Source organism: Aspergillus heteromorphus (assembly GCF_003184545.1).
Source record: "Aspergillus heteromorphus CBS 117.55 chromosome Unknown BO70scaffold_30, whole genome shotgun sequence".
In the NCBI taxonomy this organism is placed as follows: Eukaryota; Fungi; Ascomycota; class Eurotiomycetes; order Eurotiales; family Aspergillaceae; genus Aspergillus; species Aspergillus heteromorphus.
The window spans coordinates 234,814-251,228 of NW_020290435.1; the positions used below are offsets into that span (position 1 = coordinate 234,814).

The 16,415-nt window shown below is 52.4% G+C and overlaps 4 protein-coding genes across 4 annotated transcripts; 2 read left to right on the plus strand and 2 right to left on the minus strand.

Moving 5' to 3' along the window:
• Positions 1–174: 174 nt before the first annotated feature.
• pex8 (putative peroxisomal membrane protein Pex17) lies at positions 175–2,572 on the plus strand. Its single transcript, XM_025546107.1, has 4 exons — positions 175–280; positions 344–1,341; positions 1,393–1,841; positions 1,889–2,572. The coding sequence occupies exons 1-4, from the start codon at positions 207–209 to the stop codon at positions 2,441–2,443; spliced, it is 2,076 nt and encodes a 691-aa protein (XP_025395945.1). The 5' UTR covers positions 175–206; the 3' UTR covers positions 2,444–2,572.
• Positions 2,573–2,604: 32 nt separating this feature from the next.
• BO70DRAFT_365402 (protein-S-isoprenylcysteine carboxyl O-methyltransferase) lies at positions 2,605–3,737 on the minus strand. The gene is made up of 2 exons (XM_025544055.1): positions 2,831–3,737; positions 2,605–2,738 (listed from the first exon to the last, which is right to left on the minus strand). Exons 1-2 carry the CDS (start codon positions 3,642–3,644, stop codon positions 2,650–2,652), a joined length of 903 nt encoding a protein of 300 aa, XP_025395946.1. The 5' UTR covers positions 3,645–3,737; the 3' UTR covers positions 2,605–2,649.
• A 1,558-nt stretch (positions 3,738–5,295) lies between these two features.
• On the minus strand, positions 5,296–5,596 carry BO70DRAFT_321799 (uncharacterized protein). Its single transcript, XM_025540528.1, has one exon. The coding sequence runs from the start codon at positions 5,567–5,569 to the stop codon at positions 5,303–5,305; it is 267 nt and encodes an 88-aa protein (XP_025395947.1). The 5' UTR covers positions 5,570–5,596; the 3' UTR covers positions 5,296–5,302.
• Positions 5,597–7,010: 1,414 nt separating this feature from the next.
• Positions 7,011–15,681, plus strand: BO70DRAFT_382262 (putative ubiquitin C-terminal hydrolase; the record flags this gene model as incomplete). Its single annotated transcript, XM_025545526.1, has 11 exons — positions 7,011–8,131; positions 8,199–8,352; positions 8,430–11,169; positions 11,234–11,395; positions 11,448–12,197; positions 12,249–12,352; positions 12,403–12,605; positions 12,669–13,232; positions 13,292–15,424; positions 15,483–15,539; positions 15,596–15,681. The coding sequence occupies exons 1-11, from the start codon at positions 7,483–7,485 to the stop codon at positions 15,679–15,681; spliced, it is 7,602 nt and encodes a 2,533-aa protein (XP_025395948.1). The 5' UTR covers positions 7,011–7,482.
• Between the last annotated feature and the right edge of the window lie 734 nt (positions 15,682–16,415).

The following is a 16,415-nucleotide window of genomic DNA, read 5'->3' on the forward strand; positions in this document are numbered from 1 at the left end:
AGCAGCAGCAGCAGCAGCAGCAGCATTGAGAGACGAGGGTCAAGGAGAAGCTGATAAGATCCGGCCGGTGGTTTGCTTCGTTTGCACTGTTTGCATCCGGCAAGAGTACCTCGGCAGGTGATCTGGGGTTCTCCGCGGTCGCTCCATCAGCAGCTCCCTCCCTCCCGTCCCTTCGTCGCCTGCTCCATTGGCGCTTGTTCCACAAAATGGCGACGGAGCGCTCTCTGGGCGCTCTCCTGCGATCACTTCAATCCTCCTCCAACCTTCAGGATGTCTTCGCGTGAGAATCCCCTCCGCCCCTTTGCTCCGCGGACGCAACTGACCTTCATCCCTCATCTGCTAGCTTGCTTCCGACGGCGACGAGCCTCTTATCTGTGCTGGGGAATCCCCTGAACATCACCCTTCTCGCGTCACAGCTGCTGGCAGCTCCGGCTCTTTGGGATCATTCCGTCGATCTTATATCCTGTCGAAAGATCCTCAGCGTCTTCAATACCGCCGCCATTGCCATCTTACAGAGTGAAGCGTCGGATGACCCGAGAATACCCTACACGAAACCCAGGAAGATCGAGCGCGAGGATTGGGTAAAGGCGATTGTCAATGGAGCGGATGAGAAGTCGCCGCGGTGGAGGCACACCATCCTCATTGGTGGTCTTTTGCTGGGGTTCGAAGGTCAAAACAGACAGGGATTGCCGTGGCATGTTCGAAGGAAACTCGAGGGGGCTCTTGTGACGGCTGCGCAACTTGCTCTTGAAGAGCTGGACCCTCGAAGTGAGATCGATAGCCGATGTATCACCATGGTCTTGAATTATTCCTTTGAGCTTCTATCCGATTCGGAGAGGGGCAGGCTGGACTATGACTTGTTGCTCCCCGTCCTGATTGATGCGACCTATCTGTCTCCTGAGGGCCTCGAAGGGGGATACTTTCTGGGCACTGTGGACAAAGACGTGGTGGAAGCGCCCGGAAAGCAATTCCAGTGGTCGGCGCAGTCCGACACGTTTCTACGCCTGTCAGCAATATCCTCCAGTCCACTTGTTTCTGCGTTGGGACCGCTCTCTCGAATTATTGCACATGCTATTGAGAATGTGCAAGACCCGGGATTGGTTGCGCAATCTCTGGATCATATCACAGACTTTGTGCGTACGCTAATGGTGCAATGGCGCCAGAACAAGTTGTCGGAGATCGATAGAGCCGAAGAAGCCGAGTTTCTAGACCCTGAGTCACTCAAGAGTACGATCCCAGCCCTCTGGAGACTGCTCCGCAACTGCCTGTATTCGGTTGTGATTGTGCTCCGGGCTGTACTGGGAAGAGTGATCAATGACCATGTGCTAGCTGCTCATCGCAGTAAGATACCCGAACGTAGATAAAGCCAAGTTTGCCCGCTGACTGTCTCAGGTGCTCCGTTCTTATCGATGCAGGCTCTTCATATACTTCGAAACCTTTACTTCGTTTCATCCCGCATTGGGCAGAACGCTTCATCGCAACACCTGTTTGTGACGCTGGCGGCTGTCGATATCCTTGCACAGTACCCAGACCTAGCTGAGAACTTCCTGAGAAGCATCAAGCCCAGTGAACTCGGCCAGATCCCGGCCCATCCTATCGAGAGGTGCCTTGATCTGTTCTTCCTCAATACCTCGGAGCTCTTTACCCCTATACTATCCCCTGCGTGCAGCGAAGAGCTGCTCATTGCGGCTGCAGTTCCGTACCTTCCTGCGGGAGGAAATAATCATCTGCTCGAGATTTTCGAAGCAGCTCATAGCGCGGTCCTGGCCGTTTTTGCCATCCCCAAGAACGCAGCCGTGGCAGCAAAACATCTGCCGTTCTACATCGACAATCTCTTCGCGGTAAGTATTCTTTTGGTCAATTCGATCTCCGTCTAATGTCCTTCCAGGTATTCCCCGATAATCTGTCAGCCCGGCAATTCCGCCTCGCCTTCAAGACGGTGATCCAAGTCACCGCGCCCCCGTCACCTATCGCGAACACACAGCGTCTTCTACCCTCTATTCTACTAGAAGTGCTCTACGATCGAGCATTGCACGCATCTGATCAATTGCTATTACAGCCATCGCAAGGCGAGGGTCCCGACCTGGGCAAATCCCCGCCAGTCTCGGAACAAGCAGCGCTTACTCTCGCCCTGATCGATAGTCTCTGTTTCTTGCGCGTTGAGGGACTCGAGGAATGGCTTCCCCTCACAGCACATCTACTCAATTCGATCACCGGGCCCGATATGCATAAGATGTGCGTGGAGCGGTTCTGGGAGGCGTTGAGCGGCGGCGAGATGGATGTTGAACGTGCCAACTACTGCGTCACCTGGTGGAGCACGCAGGGCGGGCGGGAGCTTGTTCTGTATGGGGCCGAATCCGGGGAGACAGCCGAGTCCGACGAGGCTCAGGGGGCCTACATGAGCGGAGCCATTGGCGACGTCGCCCGGGAGAGCAAACTCTAGCTGCTGCTGCTGCTGCTGCTGCTCTCTCTCCCACTTCCTGTATATACATGAGTCCGCCGAGTATGGGTTACGATAGCGCACGGCGTTGGGAGCATTTGATACCATTTAGCGATGTCAATAAATTTTCACTGTACACTCACAATCCCTCCGTAACTATACAACCCAGCCCAACCCAACCCACTCAGACACCACAAATCCAATCTCACCTAATAGATACCAGGAATCCCAACCCAGCTCCTCTTCTTGTACTCCTCATACTCCTCCCCAAAGAAAGCAACCAGGAACTTCTCCTCCCCTATAAACCGCATTAGCCACCAACCCAGCCCAACCCAACCCAACCCCACCAAGCACAACAGAAGAAGAGTCAAAGGGTCGGAAGCAACTCACGATAAATGCGGCTGGAAAAAAACCTCCACAGCACAACGGCATACCCCACCAGACAAACGACATTCCCCAACACCAACTGGGTGCCCAACCCCCACCAAAAGAACCCAAAATAGCTCGGATGTCTGAACACGGCATACACCCCACTCGTAACCAACCGATGTCCATCCCGGCGCGTCACCTGCACCGTATGATTGAAATTGCTCCCCGCGTGCGCCATCGCCAGACTCCGCACCGTCTGGCCCACCACCATCAGCACCAGACCCAGGAGGACCTGGATCGTTACCCTGGCCCTGGGTGTCGCTGTTTCAACACCCTGGTACCGATCCCCGTCACTCCCGGAAAAGAAGACATTGGCGAGCAGACACTCCAAGACCGCGGAGCCATGCGCGATATTATACGCCCATCCGTTCGACGAGAGCAGGAAGGCGGAGATATTGGCGAAGCGGGTGTTGTGCGCAGCCGTGATGTAGTATTCGAGGAAATGAAAGAGGGAGAGGCTGGCGAGGAAGAACGGGATGCGCCACAGGGGCGTGTAGAGCGGGGGACTGAGCAGGAGGAGCACCGTTAGGGAGGTGGATAGCCCCAGGACCGTGCCGAGGAGGAAGGCTCGGAGGGAGATCCCTGAGAGGGATTTTTGGCCTGTTGGGAGGAGGACGTTGTCGATGGTGGAGTCGTTGGTTGGGGGCGATGGTGGTGGTGGTGCTGCTGCTGATGCTGATGCTGGTGGTGGTCGGTAGGGACGCCAGGTTGGGGAGGGGGAGGGGGAGGGTGAAGCTGGGTGGGTGTCTCCTGCGAAGGCTGGCGATGGAGGCATTTTTGGTGGATTGGGGGGGGGGTTGTATGTGGAGAATGAGTAGAGAGTGTGGTGTGCTGTTTGTTGGTCTGGTGCGGTGGGTTAGGGATTGGGCATGTTTGTGTTGGTGGATGGTGGATGGTGTGGAAATCGTCTGTTTATGGCGGAGGCCGGAGAACAATCGCTGTTGGAGAACAATACGACGCGAAATAATGCGGAGGTCCGCCAAAGCTACACGGAGTAAGTAGGTGGCTGCTGCCTCAGGCTGCGGGTCTGCGGGTCCAGGGGATCGAGCCGAGGCTCGCGGGTGCGGGTGCTGGTGCTGTTGCAACCATCCCCATCCCTGGCCGGAGAAGTAAGTAGGTGTTAATGAAGTGTTTACTTAATGGTTTCAAAGCGCGCTTGCCAAACTATGCAACTTTGTCGGGCCCGTGTTCTGCGAGTTACTTCTATACTCACTCCTCAGCTTTGTAGGGAATCCTGACATTCACAACTATAGGATGTTTTCCATGGAAATGGGGCGAACTGGGCGGGATTCACAAGACTTGTAAGGCGTGTACTCAACTAAGGCGACATAATGACAGGTCTCTAGTAATAGTGGGATGAATAAGCTCAAATCAATAGACAGTGATAGGTGCTTTAACCCAAATCTATTTGGACGCGGGGACAAACAACATTGTCCCCGGGAGCAGGAGCAACGTCGAGTTGCTCTTTTGTCTTAGTCTCTTAGGATTTCTTTTCATGAGGTTTTTGACGGGTGCTGGTTAAATATGTCTCAGGCTTAAAGCGGCCCGGATGTCAGACAGGGTTTCAGATCCTAGAAACACCTGGTCTTATATGGATGGTCTATTGTATATGTCTTCATCTGGAGGCAGACAGAGCGTGAGGCGAAGATGATAGAGTCATGGCATGATTCTAGTAGACATCTGACACAATGGAGTTCTTAGGGGTCTGTGGGGACTACTTGGTTGGAGATGAATATACTTTGCTACTGAAGGTATTCGGTCACGTTTACCACCACTGGTGGTGGTGGTAGTAGTGGTAGTCGTATTTCACCAACCTCCGAGACCCAGAGGTGGAAGAGCTAGACGCATCTTTGTGATAAAGTTTTACAGTTGTATATACAGTAAGGAATGGCTGACTTTGTCACAAAAGGTAATCGTAAAGTATATTCTTGAATAAGTTTAGCTGTATATGCATAGGTACCAGTGCCAGTACAGCTGCCGCAGAATTCCGAACAACTGCGAAGTATGCAGCCAGGGGCTATAAGGAGGCCACCATTCTCCGTCCGGCTTGATAAACAAAGAGAAGCGCCCCCGTTCAACACAGCCTCTCCTTGTTTGTCGACCGCAACCATGATGGACCTCCAAGAAAACAGAAAGCGCATGCTCCGTGGGGAGCCCTTCCACGCGTTTGTACCTGACCTTATAGCGGATTACATGCGTTGCGACCGTGCCTGTCGCCGCTTCAACAATGCCGACAATGTCTCTCATCGGAAGATGCTCGAGCTGTGGAAGGAGTAAGTGAGCAGAAGGACACCCTGATGCCCGCCGGACCAGAACTGACAGCGACAGTATCATCTGCGATGACACTCCTCTCCCACCTCCCAGCGAGGACCCCGCAGAGGACGAGAAGCTCCTGGCGAAGCAGGCATGGATCGTGCCTCCGATCCGGATGGACTACGGGTACAACGTGAAGGTGGGCGAAGGCGCGTTCATCAACTTCGACTGTGTCATCCTCGACACCAACCTGGTGACGATCGGGGCGCGTACCCTGTTCGGCCCCAAGGTCAGTCTATACACCGGCACGCATCCATTAGATCCGGCGGTGCGCAACGGGATCGAAGGCCCCGAGATGAGCAAGCCAATCCACATCGGCGAGGACTGCTGGTTAGGCGGGAACGTGACCGTGCTGCCGGGAGTGACGATCGGCAAGGGGGCGGTCATTGGCGCAGGAAGCGTGGTCACCAAGGTGAGTACTATCTTCGGAAAATAAATATAACGCTGAACGAGAAATCTAGGATGTTCCCGCCTTTCATCTGGCGGTGGGGAACCCGGCGAAAGTGATTCGCAAAATCGAAACTTCGATGACGGAATGATTTTAATCGTCGGTATTTACCAAGTAAGTATTCTTCTCCAGCTTCCCCTGCAGGGTGACTCGGTCCATTGGTCTAACTATTGGTAGAAGGAGAGAGAATATAGGTGGGGATGATAGACTACACCGGCCACATTTATGTTCCAACAGTACTAGTAATAATATAGTAGTGACACAAACCTTCCTCTCTACTAGTGACGGTGTATGTATACAATGTAAGGTGTAAGGTTAGTAGTAATGTAGATTGTTTTGTGTGGGGGAGGGGGGGGCTCTGGCCGGATCGACGCAGCAGTGGGGACGAAAAAGACCCTGGAAACAGGCACGGACGGAATGGTAGCCACCTCATAGGAGGATGCATGATTGTAATTGATGGCTGCACCCCGCGCTAGGTAGAGAGCTTAGCCTGCGAGCAGTTCAAGTGGAGTTGGTTGGGCCGATTAAGCTTCAGGGGGAGGGGGGGGGACTGGGAGGGGCTCTAGCTGATGTTGGTTCTCGCCTAATAGTTAATAATGGCTCGGAGGCGGGAGGAAGATTATTCAATAATAATAATGTTCGTCGCCCTCTTCTTCCCCCTGCAGCTCCCCTGCCTAGGATTGGGGCTGATCTGGAGGGGGATTTTTCTACTCGTGGTTATCCTCCGTCACTAGTTTTATAGTTACTCCATCCAAGAAAATCCAAGAGATAGTCACCAAGGCGTGGAAATGTAATAATGCCAGTCAATGCGAGAAACAGGCAGACCCGTTGCGGGAAGGGAGGGTGCCACAAGAGCCCGGGGAGAAATGTAATGATGATAGCATTATTGCAAGACAGGCCCGCCAGTATCCGATCCACACGAATAGAAAAGAAAGAAAAAGACGCCTACCTACGGAGTAGTAGTAAGATCCTAATAGACTAATAGTAGGTTAGTTAGTCGCTACTGGTCTGTCTGTCTGTCTGTCTGTCTGTCTGTTGATAGCAGCTGCAGTCCTCAGCAAGATAAATTATCTATAGATAGACTGATGAGGGTGTGAAAGACACCCGTCCCAAAAATAAACTCCCGATTGAACGACTGAAAGAAAAGCACGGTACTTGTTGTAGAATGTAGAGACGACTAGGTAACAATTTAGCTGCCGCCCCCGATTTGCCCTGAACCCGCCAATCCGCTGCTCCACCGCAACGTCAGAGCTGCCGGGTCTCGCCCGCCATTCATTTCTTCACTGTCGCGTTTCCCCATCCATTTCCCCCTCTGGTCCTCTTCACTCTCCTCTCCCTCCCTCCCTCTCTCTCTCTCTCTCCCTCTGCTCGAGTGGACCTGTTCAGCTTCGGTCCTTTGGTGACCTGGAAAGCCATTTCCTCCCCCACGGCTGCCTGCCTGCTGCCTGCCTCAGCTGGCCGCTCTCTCCCCTCCCTCCCCTCCCCTCCGACCTTCCAACCTCCCCGTGTTGTTTCTTATCCGGAACCCTTCCTTCCAAGCTAGCTATCGATCGATCTATCTGCCTCCTACTTATCTGTCTAGTTTGACTGTGTCTACCTCCCACCGACCATCTCCCTCCTCCTCATCCTACTAGTCACTTCGTTCACACTCTACGATCACTCGCTTTCTCCGTCCTGTTTGTGTCGGCGCGGGCGCTCCTTCCCGCCAATTCCTCCCAGTCTCTCTTCTCTCCTCCTCCCCTCTTGCCCGATTTCAATCAAACGCCTCAAACCTTCAATCCCTCCCCGTTAATTCACTGCATCACCCCGCCTTCCCTGTGTTCCCATTCTCTGGGCTAAAACAAAAAATGTCATGGCAGCTGCCCCGCTAGAGAGCTCTAGCACCCCACCTGACGCTAGTATCTCGACCGACTCAACCACCGATCCAACGCGTCCGCTCGACCATCCCATGGAAGAGTCTGATCCCCAATCCACCCGGAAACGCCCCCGCCTCGACAGTGGGAGCGGTGCCTGTGAGTCGTGGTCCCTTCCCAACGAGACTTCCGCCGCTCGACCCTCCGATCAGATCCCGGATGCTCCTGCCACAACCGGCCAGGAAGCTTCGCCATCTCCCCCCGCTAGCCGAGTCGCCATCAAGCTGAAGTCCCCCGTGGCCGGCAACATGGCCGCTGCTCCCGACGACCCCGCCGCCGCCGAACTGCCCACCGCTGGTCCTCCCGCTCCGTCCGCCGACGAAACTGGAGCTGACGCCTCCACCGCGATCTCGCTGTCGTCGTCGACCGCCCAGAGCCCGGAGATCGAGGTGGCCGACCTGGAAGATATGGATCAGGACCCCAATACCTCCAGTTGGAAATCCCTGGGAGACGCGATGCGGGAACCAGTGACGCCGGACGTGGTGCAGCTCCACGACCAGCCGGCGCTGACGGAGTCATTCCCAAGGTTGGACGTGACTAGTGATTTGCGGGAGAACCTAGAGGAGATCTGTGTCATCATTGAGAAAGGTAAGGGCCTCCAACGTTGCCCCAGGTCAGCGATTGATCGCGGTGCCCTAATTTGATTCTTCTGCAGCGGCATCGCCCGACGTGCCAGTATTCATTGCGGTAAAGGTCTGGATGGACGAAGTCGCAAATAACTTGGATCAGTTGTCGTATGAAATATTGGCGGAAGACCGGGGGTTTTGGGAGGAGCTACCTACCGTTGTAGACAGCGTGTTGCGCAGGACGTGAGTGACCTCTATCACTCTAGCCAGGCAAATTCCCGGCCAAATAGTCACAGTCTTCCTTACTGACAACAATTTAGCCAGGATTTTCGACCTGATCAAGGCCGCGGGCCCTGGGCTTGTTTGGAGGAGTTCTTTCTCGACTACGCTCAATTGGCACTCCACATCATTCGCTTGGATAACTTGCTCCTAAGGCAAGCTGTCGAAGATGCCGATGCGCAGATGATAGACCCCATGTCGAGATGCTACTTCACCTCCCTGGGTTGGATCCTGCAGATAAATATCATCCCATTCTTCCGTTCTATGGAAAAGACACATGCGCGCGATATTGCGAATATGGTCGCTCGCATCAACGACCGGGTTGCTTCCCCGCCCTTGGATATTATCCGCCATTTGTCTGAGCATGCCGCCTGCATTATGGCCCTTATTACCCGGTGGCCACAGCTTTCGGCCTCCTTGGTCTCTATTTTGACTATTGTTCACAGCCTAATAGAGTCGGGGAACGAGCGGAAGAGATACCGGGCGGATGATGCTCTGGTGGACTCAGATATCTACCTTCGTACCATGAAGCGTGCTTACGCGTTGGTGCGCGCCGCGGATGAGAACTACCAGGCTCACATAAGTAAGAAGTCACCTTGGGTTTCCAGTGATACGAGCGAACCGATGCTGCGTTACATTTCATTTTCCTACCTCACACTATGCCTTCGTGATCCGGAGTTTGCTTTGCAGGTCGCTCAGGATCTCGCGTTACAACTTCCCGAGGATCTGAACCCCGATGATCGCGCTCATATCATACATTACGGTTGGAAATTTGCCGTCCTGAAAAAGCACATCATGGACGGACGAATGGAGCTACGCGTCCATGGTATAGAGGCAATGCAGGGAGATCTGGTCAGTGTATGGAGACAGCATATCCAAGGGACCATGGATGGCGTCGAACACCCCGTGGTCCAGTATCTTGTGGACTTTTTGAGGCAGAATCGGATTGTCGAGTACATCGTGGGGATTGATTCACATCCTCAGCTAATCAGCAGAAGTTCGAACATTGCCGGATTTCTTGTTGTCACGGGTACTTATACCGATGCCGATACTGATACGCTATGGAAGACTGTAACCGAGAGCCCAGATCCTCGGACAGTATCCGAAGTGCTGGGCATGCTATGCAAGACCTTCCATATGCATGTCCCCTCATCGCCTGCATTGGTATATATGTGCTCCAAATTAGTGGATCTTCCACTGGCTCGCTTCGATGCGCGGATGGTGGATTTCTGTGAGCAACTTCTCCACCAAGTGCGCGAGAAATACAGCGACAGGAATCGCCGAGACCTTGCCGATCGGATCCACGTGGATGCTATCCCACTGCGCTTGTGCGTGCGTCTGATCCGCGAGAGTGCTGCTGCCGATGATTTGCCGGTGGAGCACAAGGCCCTTCTGCAGAAATTCGCCGGCGCACAGCTCAGTTCATTCATGGATATCGGCCTGAGCGAGGTGGACAAGATGGACACGTATGAGCAATGCCTTCAAGACATTGCGGAAATGAACCAATTTACCGTTGGCAGCATTCAAGCTCTGAACGCTCTTCTTCCCGGCAACGATCCCCAGGAGCTCCGAAAACTTGCTGAGGAATTCGACCTGACGCGTCTAGTGATAATCGAGATGGCGCGAACCGTAGGGATGGACCAAACGGACTTCACGGACCCCTTTTCTCTCAGCGGCTTTTCGTCACGGATCCACATGTTAGCCCGGATTATTGATATGGTGCCCGACTCAATTACCCCGGCCTTTGCTGATACGCTTTGGCGCAAGGTCTTCATGTCAAAATCCCTCGCGCAGCAAGGAAGGCGAAGCCTCTGGGATATGCTTTGTGGGATTACCCGTTTTAGTGCTCAGGCGAATCAGTTTATAGGCCGCTGTATTCAGGTTTACCTACCACAGCTCTCACCTGCCGAAGACTACTTCCCCGAGGTCCTTCAGTTTGCTAAGCAGACCATCAACTACGAGGTTCGTTTCAATCCTCCGTCAGTTGCCGGCGAGGATGAGGTCGTTACGATTCCGGGTATGGAACGGATTTGGGGCTTTATTCTGACTGCTCCGCCTGGTACTATTGAAACGGATGCAACGAACTTTGCCATCGAGGTTTATCTCGACCATGCGGTCATCAACCGGTCACCCCGTTCTGCTGTTGAGGCTACTCACATTGCTCTAGTGGATCGTTGTGTCGACCAGCTTAAATCCGCTGCATCAAAGCTGAAAGCCTACCACGGGAATGCCGGTGAGGCCTTGGATGGATCGTCAGAGGCCGTTGGTTCGGAAAGTGACGCGGTCCAGGCGGCTGAGTTGAGATTTAGCCGCTCACTGCTCTTCCTTCGCCAATTCTTACAGGGCTTGCGGAGCCGTCCTCGGTATAGCCCACCGCAAGCCTTGCCTCTTGATTTGCCCGGCAAGCCTGCCAAGGGCGATATCATTGATATCCGCTATCAGACATTCAATGGTGGCACACAGTCAAAAGTTCGCTCTTTGCAGATTGGGGATCTTTCAACTACTGCGGAGCTCATGGAGACCCTTGTGCAGCTCACCGGGTTTACGAAATTTGGTACAATATCTGGCGGTCGAAAAATCGATCTTCTTGAAAAGCCCGGCAGCACTATTCGGGAGTTAAAGCTCGGCTCAGGACTCCTTCTTGTCCGCCGAGACCAAGACAGTCGCGAACTGGCATTGACAGGAAGACGTCACTCTTTAACGTCAGTGGATTCTGAAGTCCTCAAGCACTTTGACGATCTTTATGATCTTCTTGGGCTTGAGGATTATCTGGCACGTGAGGTAAGTGGTTTAGGCCGTACCCTGAGTAAGGCTTTTACTCGTATTCTGATCACCAGTACAACAGATTTATGATTTTCTTGTTGTTTTCCCGCCCCAGGATAGGGTTCTGCAGTTGGTGAAGTCCACCGACAAGAATGAGGACGACATTTTTCCAATGGATAAACCATACAGTCTCCTTTATTCGGTTAATGCGCTTTCAGTGTGCCTGCGCGAAGAAGCCCTGGAGGTAAGAATGCCACACCCATCAACGCATATGGTCCGCTAAACGTCATCGTTAGTCTTCTCCAAATCAAGACTATGTATCTCACAGTGTCAACATCTTGGTCTCTGCGTTGACGCGTCCTTCAATGGCAGAATCCTTGGCAGACAGTTCGGCTAAACTTCTCTTTGCTACTCATATTGTCGAGTGCCTTCTGTATGCGCTCTTGGTTCGACCAACTCCTAACGATGGGGCATCAATTATACCAAAGCCCGCGGCGTTGGCCCAACAACTGTTTCACTTCATCAAGGTGGCTCGGCAACTACCCAACTCCCGCCTTCCAGAACTCGGCATTACAAAGCTGATATGCAACTCATTTGCCGTTCTGACGGAGGGCTCTGTACGGGATCTCGAGTTTTGGGAAACAGTCAAGCAACAGGCGCAATTCAGTGACCTTCTAAAGTCGCTTCTCTTGGACGAGCATCGTCAGTCCATTCGAAAAGGCATTGCAGATAACATAGCTGTCGCCTGTAATGCTTCAAAGCTACTCAGGAAGCCGGCGAAGTCAGTTAGCTCGGAGACGCAGGAGACGCGAGGATCATCTGTTCCCCTTGAGGAGCCTGTTAGAATCGACATCCTTGCAACGATCTGGGAAGCTTTCGTTAAAACTTTCCCGGTGACACTGGACTATGCGCAACAGTCTCAAGAATTCTTCGAAATCGCCATCATGGTTTTCCGCTCGGTTGCGGAGAAGTCACCGCAAGACCTGGTATTTAGCCAGTACTTGAAGCAGTGGAGCACCGTCATGTTGCGCCATCAAACAGAAGAGGCAAGTTATCCTCAATTTATTGGCTTTTCATGTGCTAATGTCGTTCCACAGTTTGTTGGTCGAGAGCCGGTAGACCACCTTATCCTTGGCTTTGCTCGGCTCCTGAGGTTATGCTTAGATCTGGCAAATTCTATCAACTCCACGGTGGATACCTCGTAAGTTCAAATCGTCATCCTACATCCCTTTTCATATGCTGATTCCACAGCGACCTCGCCGAGAGTCTGTTCGACCAATATCTCTTCCCCGATCTCTCCGTTCCTTCCTCCGACTCCGGTGTCATCATACCCCACGTTCCTGTCATGCATACACAGACCCGTCAGGAGCTGTATGCTATCTTGAGTCAGCTCTGCAAGTTTGATAGCAACTACTCAAAGATTGTAGATCGTCTTGAAGATTTGATCCCGCAAGGTTTGAACTCCCAACATTGCTCCCTTCTAAAGATAACCTCTCTGACTGATCTCGGCCTAGAAGACTACACCTACTCTTCTTCCTGGGGCTTTGATCGTTATAAAATGATTCGGTCGGCGGAGGGTTATGCCGGACTAAAGAATCTCTCTAACACATGCTATCTGAATTCTCTTCTCACCCAACTCTTCATGAACGTCGGGTTCCGTGACTTCATGCTTCAGCTTGAACTTGAAGATCCGGAGTGCTCACAGAGGCTGCTCGTTGAGACGAAAAAATTGTTCGGGTACATGCAAGAAACGTGGACTAAGAGCGTCGACTCGCAGGCGTTCGTTGACACAATACGCACTTACGAGAACGAACCGATCGATGTTACGATCCAAATGGATGTCGATGAGTTCTACAACCTCTTGTTCGACAGATGGGAGGCCCAGATCTCAGATGCAGAGAACAAGAGGAAGTTTCGGTCGTTCTATGGAGGACAGTTGGTCCAACAGATCAAGTCGAAAGAATGCCCCCATATCTCCGAGCGTCTTGAACCATTCTCCGCAATCCAATGCGAAATCAAGGGCAAGGCTACCCTTGAGGAAAGTCTCCAAGCCTATGTCGAGGGGGAAATCATGCAAGGAGGTAAGATCAAGATTATGCACAATGTATAAGCGAGCAGCTGTCCTAACCATTAGTATCAGATAACAAGTACTCCTGTACATCGTGCGGGCGTCATGTAGATGCCGTTAAACGTGCCTGCTTGAAAGACGTGCCTGATAACCTTATTTTCCATCTGAAACGTTTCGATTTTGACATGGTGACAATGTTACGGAGCAAGATCAACGACGAGTTTCAGTTTCCCGAATTCATCGACATGAGTCCGTTCAAAGTTGAGTATCTCTCAGACCAGACCGCCGATATTCAGGAAGACGTCTTCGAGCTGGTCGGTGTTCTTGTTCACAGTGGTACAGCTGAATCTGGCCATTACTACTCGTACATCCGCGAGAGACCTACGGTGGGCGCCAGAGGCTCGTGGGTCGAATTCAATGACTCCGATGTCAGTCGATTTGATCCGGGCAAGCTTGCGGATCAGTGCTTTGGTGGTTATAACGATTCCCTGCCGTCCTCGTCCATGGGTCAGGTCCGGTACAACAAAGTCTGGAACGCTTACATGCTATTTTACCAACGAGTTTCCAGCATGGATGCTGCAAAGATGACCTACAGGCCCACAAAACCCCACTACCCCGTTAGTGTGCCCTTGCCCACCGATCTTGCGAATCACATCGTGATGGAGAATGAGCTGTTCATACGGACTTACTGTCTAATGGACCCATACCATGCATTTTTCGTCCGGTATCTTCTTTCCGTGCTGCATGATGTGAAAGATCCTGGGGGTGAACCGAGGACCAAGCTAGACAAGCATGTCATCTTCATCGCCTTAGACACGCTGGAACAATTGCTTTCGAGAACCAGAGAGCCCGTGGGTCTTGAATTGTTTGTGACTGATATCCTCAGGATAATTACCGATGTGCCAAAGGCTGCTCACAGATCATTGCAATGGTTTGCCCAGAAGCCAGCAGCGATCCGCAACTTGATTCTAAGGAGTCCCCACGCAGCCGTTCGCAGCAGTTCGATGCGGATAATCATGTGCGCCCTTTCCAAGCTCCATGATCTCTACAATAAGGAAACCGACATCACTGAAAAGGAGAAATGGGAAGACCGATACATGGATGGATTTGAAAATGTGGTGGGTACACTGGACGGTCTGTGGTCAACACTCCATACGGCCAGCCGAGCATGGGACGATTACTTCGAGTTCTTGTTCCTACTTGCAAACTTCGGGAAGTACGAGGCCGGAGTTGTGCTCAAAAACGGGTTTCTACTCAAGTGCCTTGAGATCGTGTGGCTCGAGAATGAAGATTCGAAACGGCTAAGGCGCCAGTACCTGTCGCTTGTCAAACTGATTGATAAAGGTAGAAGGTTCTCGTACAGGAAACTGATAGATCTTATGGCAATGCTTTTGGCGCACATTGATCTCACCAAGCCGCCCACTCCAGATGACAAAAGACGAGCTCTACCGAGTGCCAGGTACACCCTCACTGCGTCGGAGAATGTTTTAATCCGCGCGCTAGGGAAGCACAAGGAGCTGGCATTCCTGAAAACCATCCTGATGCACAACTACAGTCCTCCGGCGAGCAAAACCATTGTCACTCACTTTGTGGATGCGGATCCCGATGCTGGCCTCACGGAACCAATTACAATAGTCTTGGAGCAAGGCCTCCGGATGGGACCTGCCGAGCTATGTGCCCCGTTTCTAGAGGCCGCGTTGATTTACTGTCGGCGGGGTTTTGATGAGGATAGAATCGCTAGACTGATCGACTTTGTCGCTAAAGGAGTCGAAACCATCAACGACAGCGGTGGCAAGGAGCATCTCTCATTCTTCACGAGCCTCATGGGTAGTCGCAATGATCGGATTGGGCTGAACGAAGCTTGGTTCTTGACGCAGCTTGTCGACAAATCTCCGGACTGGGCCCCAACGCTGCTCATTTTCCCAGAGAGAGCGGTCAGGAACATGACCCTGGAAGTTCTTCGACAGATATTATTCAGTGGCGAAGCGGAAGACATGGGCGACGACTGGCAAACGCATCAGACCGAAGTCGCCAGGAAACTGGTGCACACAAGCGTTGACAGGTTGCGCAAAACATACCTCGCTGTCCCGGGCTGCAACGTTGAAGGCAAAACTGTGGAAACCATTCGCACCGTGATTGAACACTGCCTGACCACTTATTTTGGTACCAGCGATGAAGACCAAGAGGTCATTCTTCAGACCCAGGGTATGTCCTTCAAAGAGGTGCAGTCGATTGAACCATCACTGACTAGGAGCTTTTCCAGACACCATCGGGGCCATTGATGACTTGGTAGTCGACGTTCCGGAAGAGTTGGCGTCCGGTGAGTATTTTTTTTTTCATAACATCCCTGTCGCCGTCTAACTCCTGGGTGCCCAGTGTCTGATCTGCCTTCTTCAGAAGAATGGGATGATAACTCCGCAATGGCAAGTGATTCTGAGATGGGACTGGCAGGCTCTCCGTGAGGTTTGCTTCCGGCACTGCCCCTGGAACGCTCCAATTGTATCACATATGAGAGACGAATTTACGATAAAACGCTTTTTGTGTGCTAATGGCCTGCATTTATCGGCGTTTTCTAAGCTCGGTTCTAATAGAATTGGGCCTTGGCTTCCATTCCGCCTAATGTTGCTGAGTGAGCTTGCTTGCTTATTTTTTCTTCGCTCGATGCGCTTTTGTTTCCATACCATGTGTTAACTAAGTGGGAATTGTGTCTACACAGCCTGTTCTTGTTCCTGGAAGGGCCGGCCCTGTCTTGCTGTCTCTAAGCCCCAGATGAGATGATGTAATGCCAATGGAAATCCCGCGGCGGTTGATTAGAACTGCGAGGGTTGAGCGTCCCCGAGCCAAACCAGAGTTGGAGCAGGAAGCATAGTTAGTAGTATAGTAGCATCCCAATATCACGTAACGGAGCACCCGAGCACCCAAAGAGAACATTTTATCCATTCCCGCAGGAATCAGTCTAATTTTACATTCGTCTATCGCATGCAGCGCCTACCAGGCACCGGGTGGGCAAGTACTAAGAGCGGAAGTCATTAAGGAGCTCAGATGAAAGAGATGAAGCACCACCTAGAGTTAGGTAGATCCCAACGGCGGTGCAGTTTGAGTAATAGCATTCGCCATCAGCTCAAATGGGACCTTTTCCCTCCAGATCTGGGTATTGAGCGCCAGCGCCCATGCAGGGAGGGAAAAAAAAAAAAAA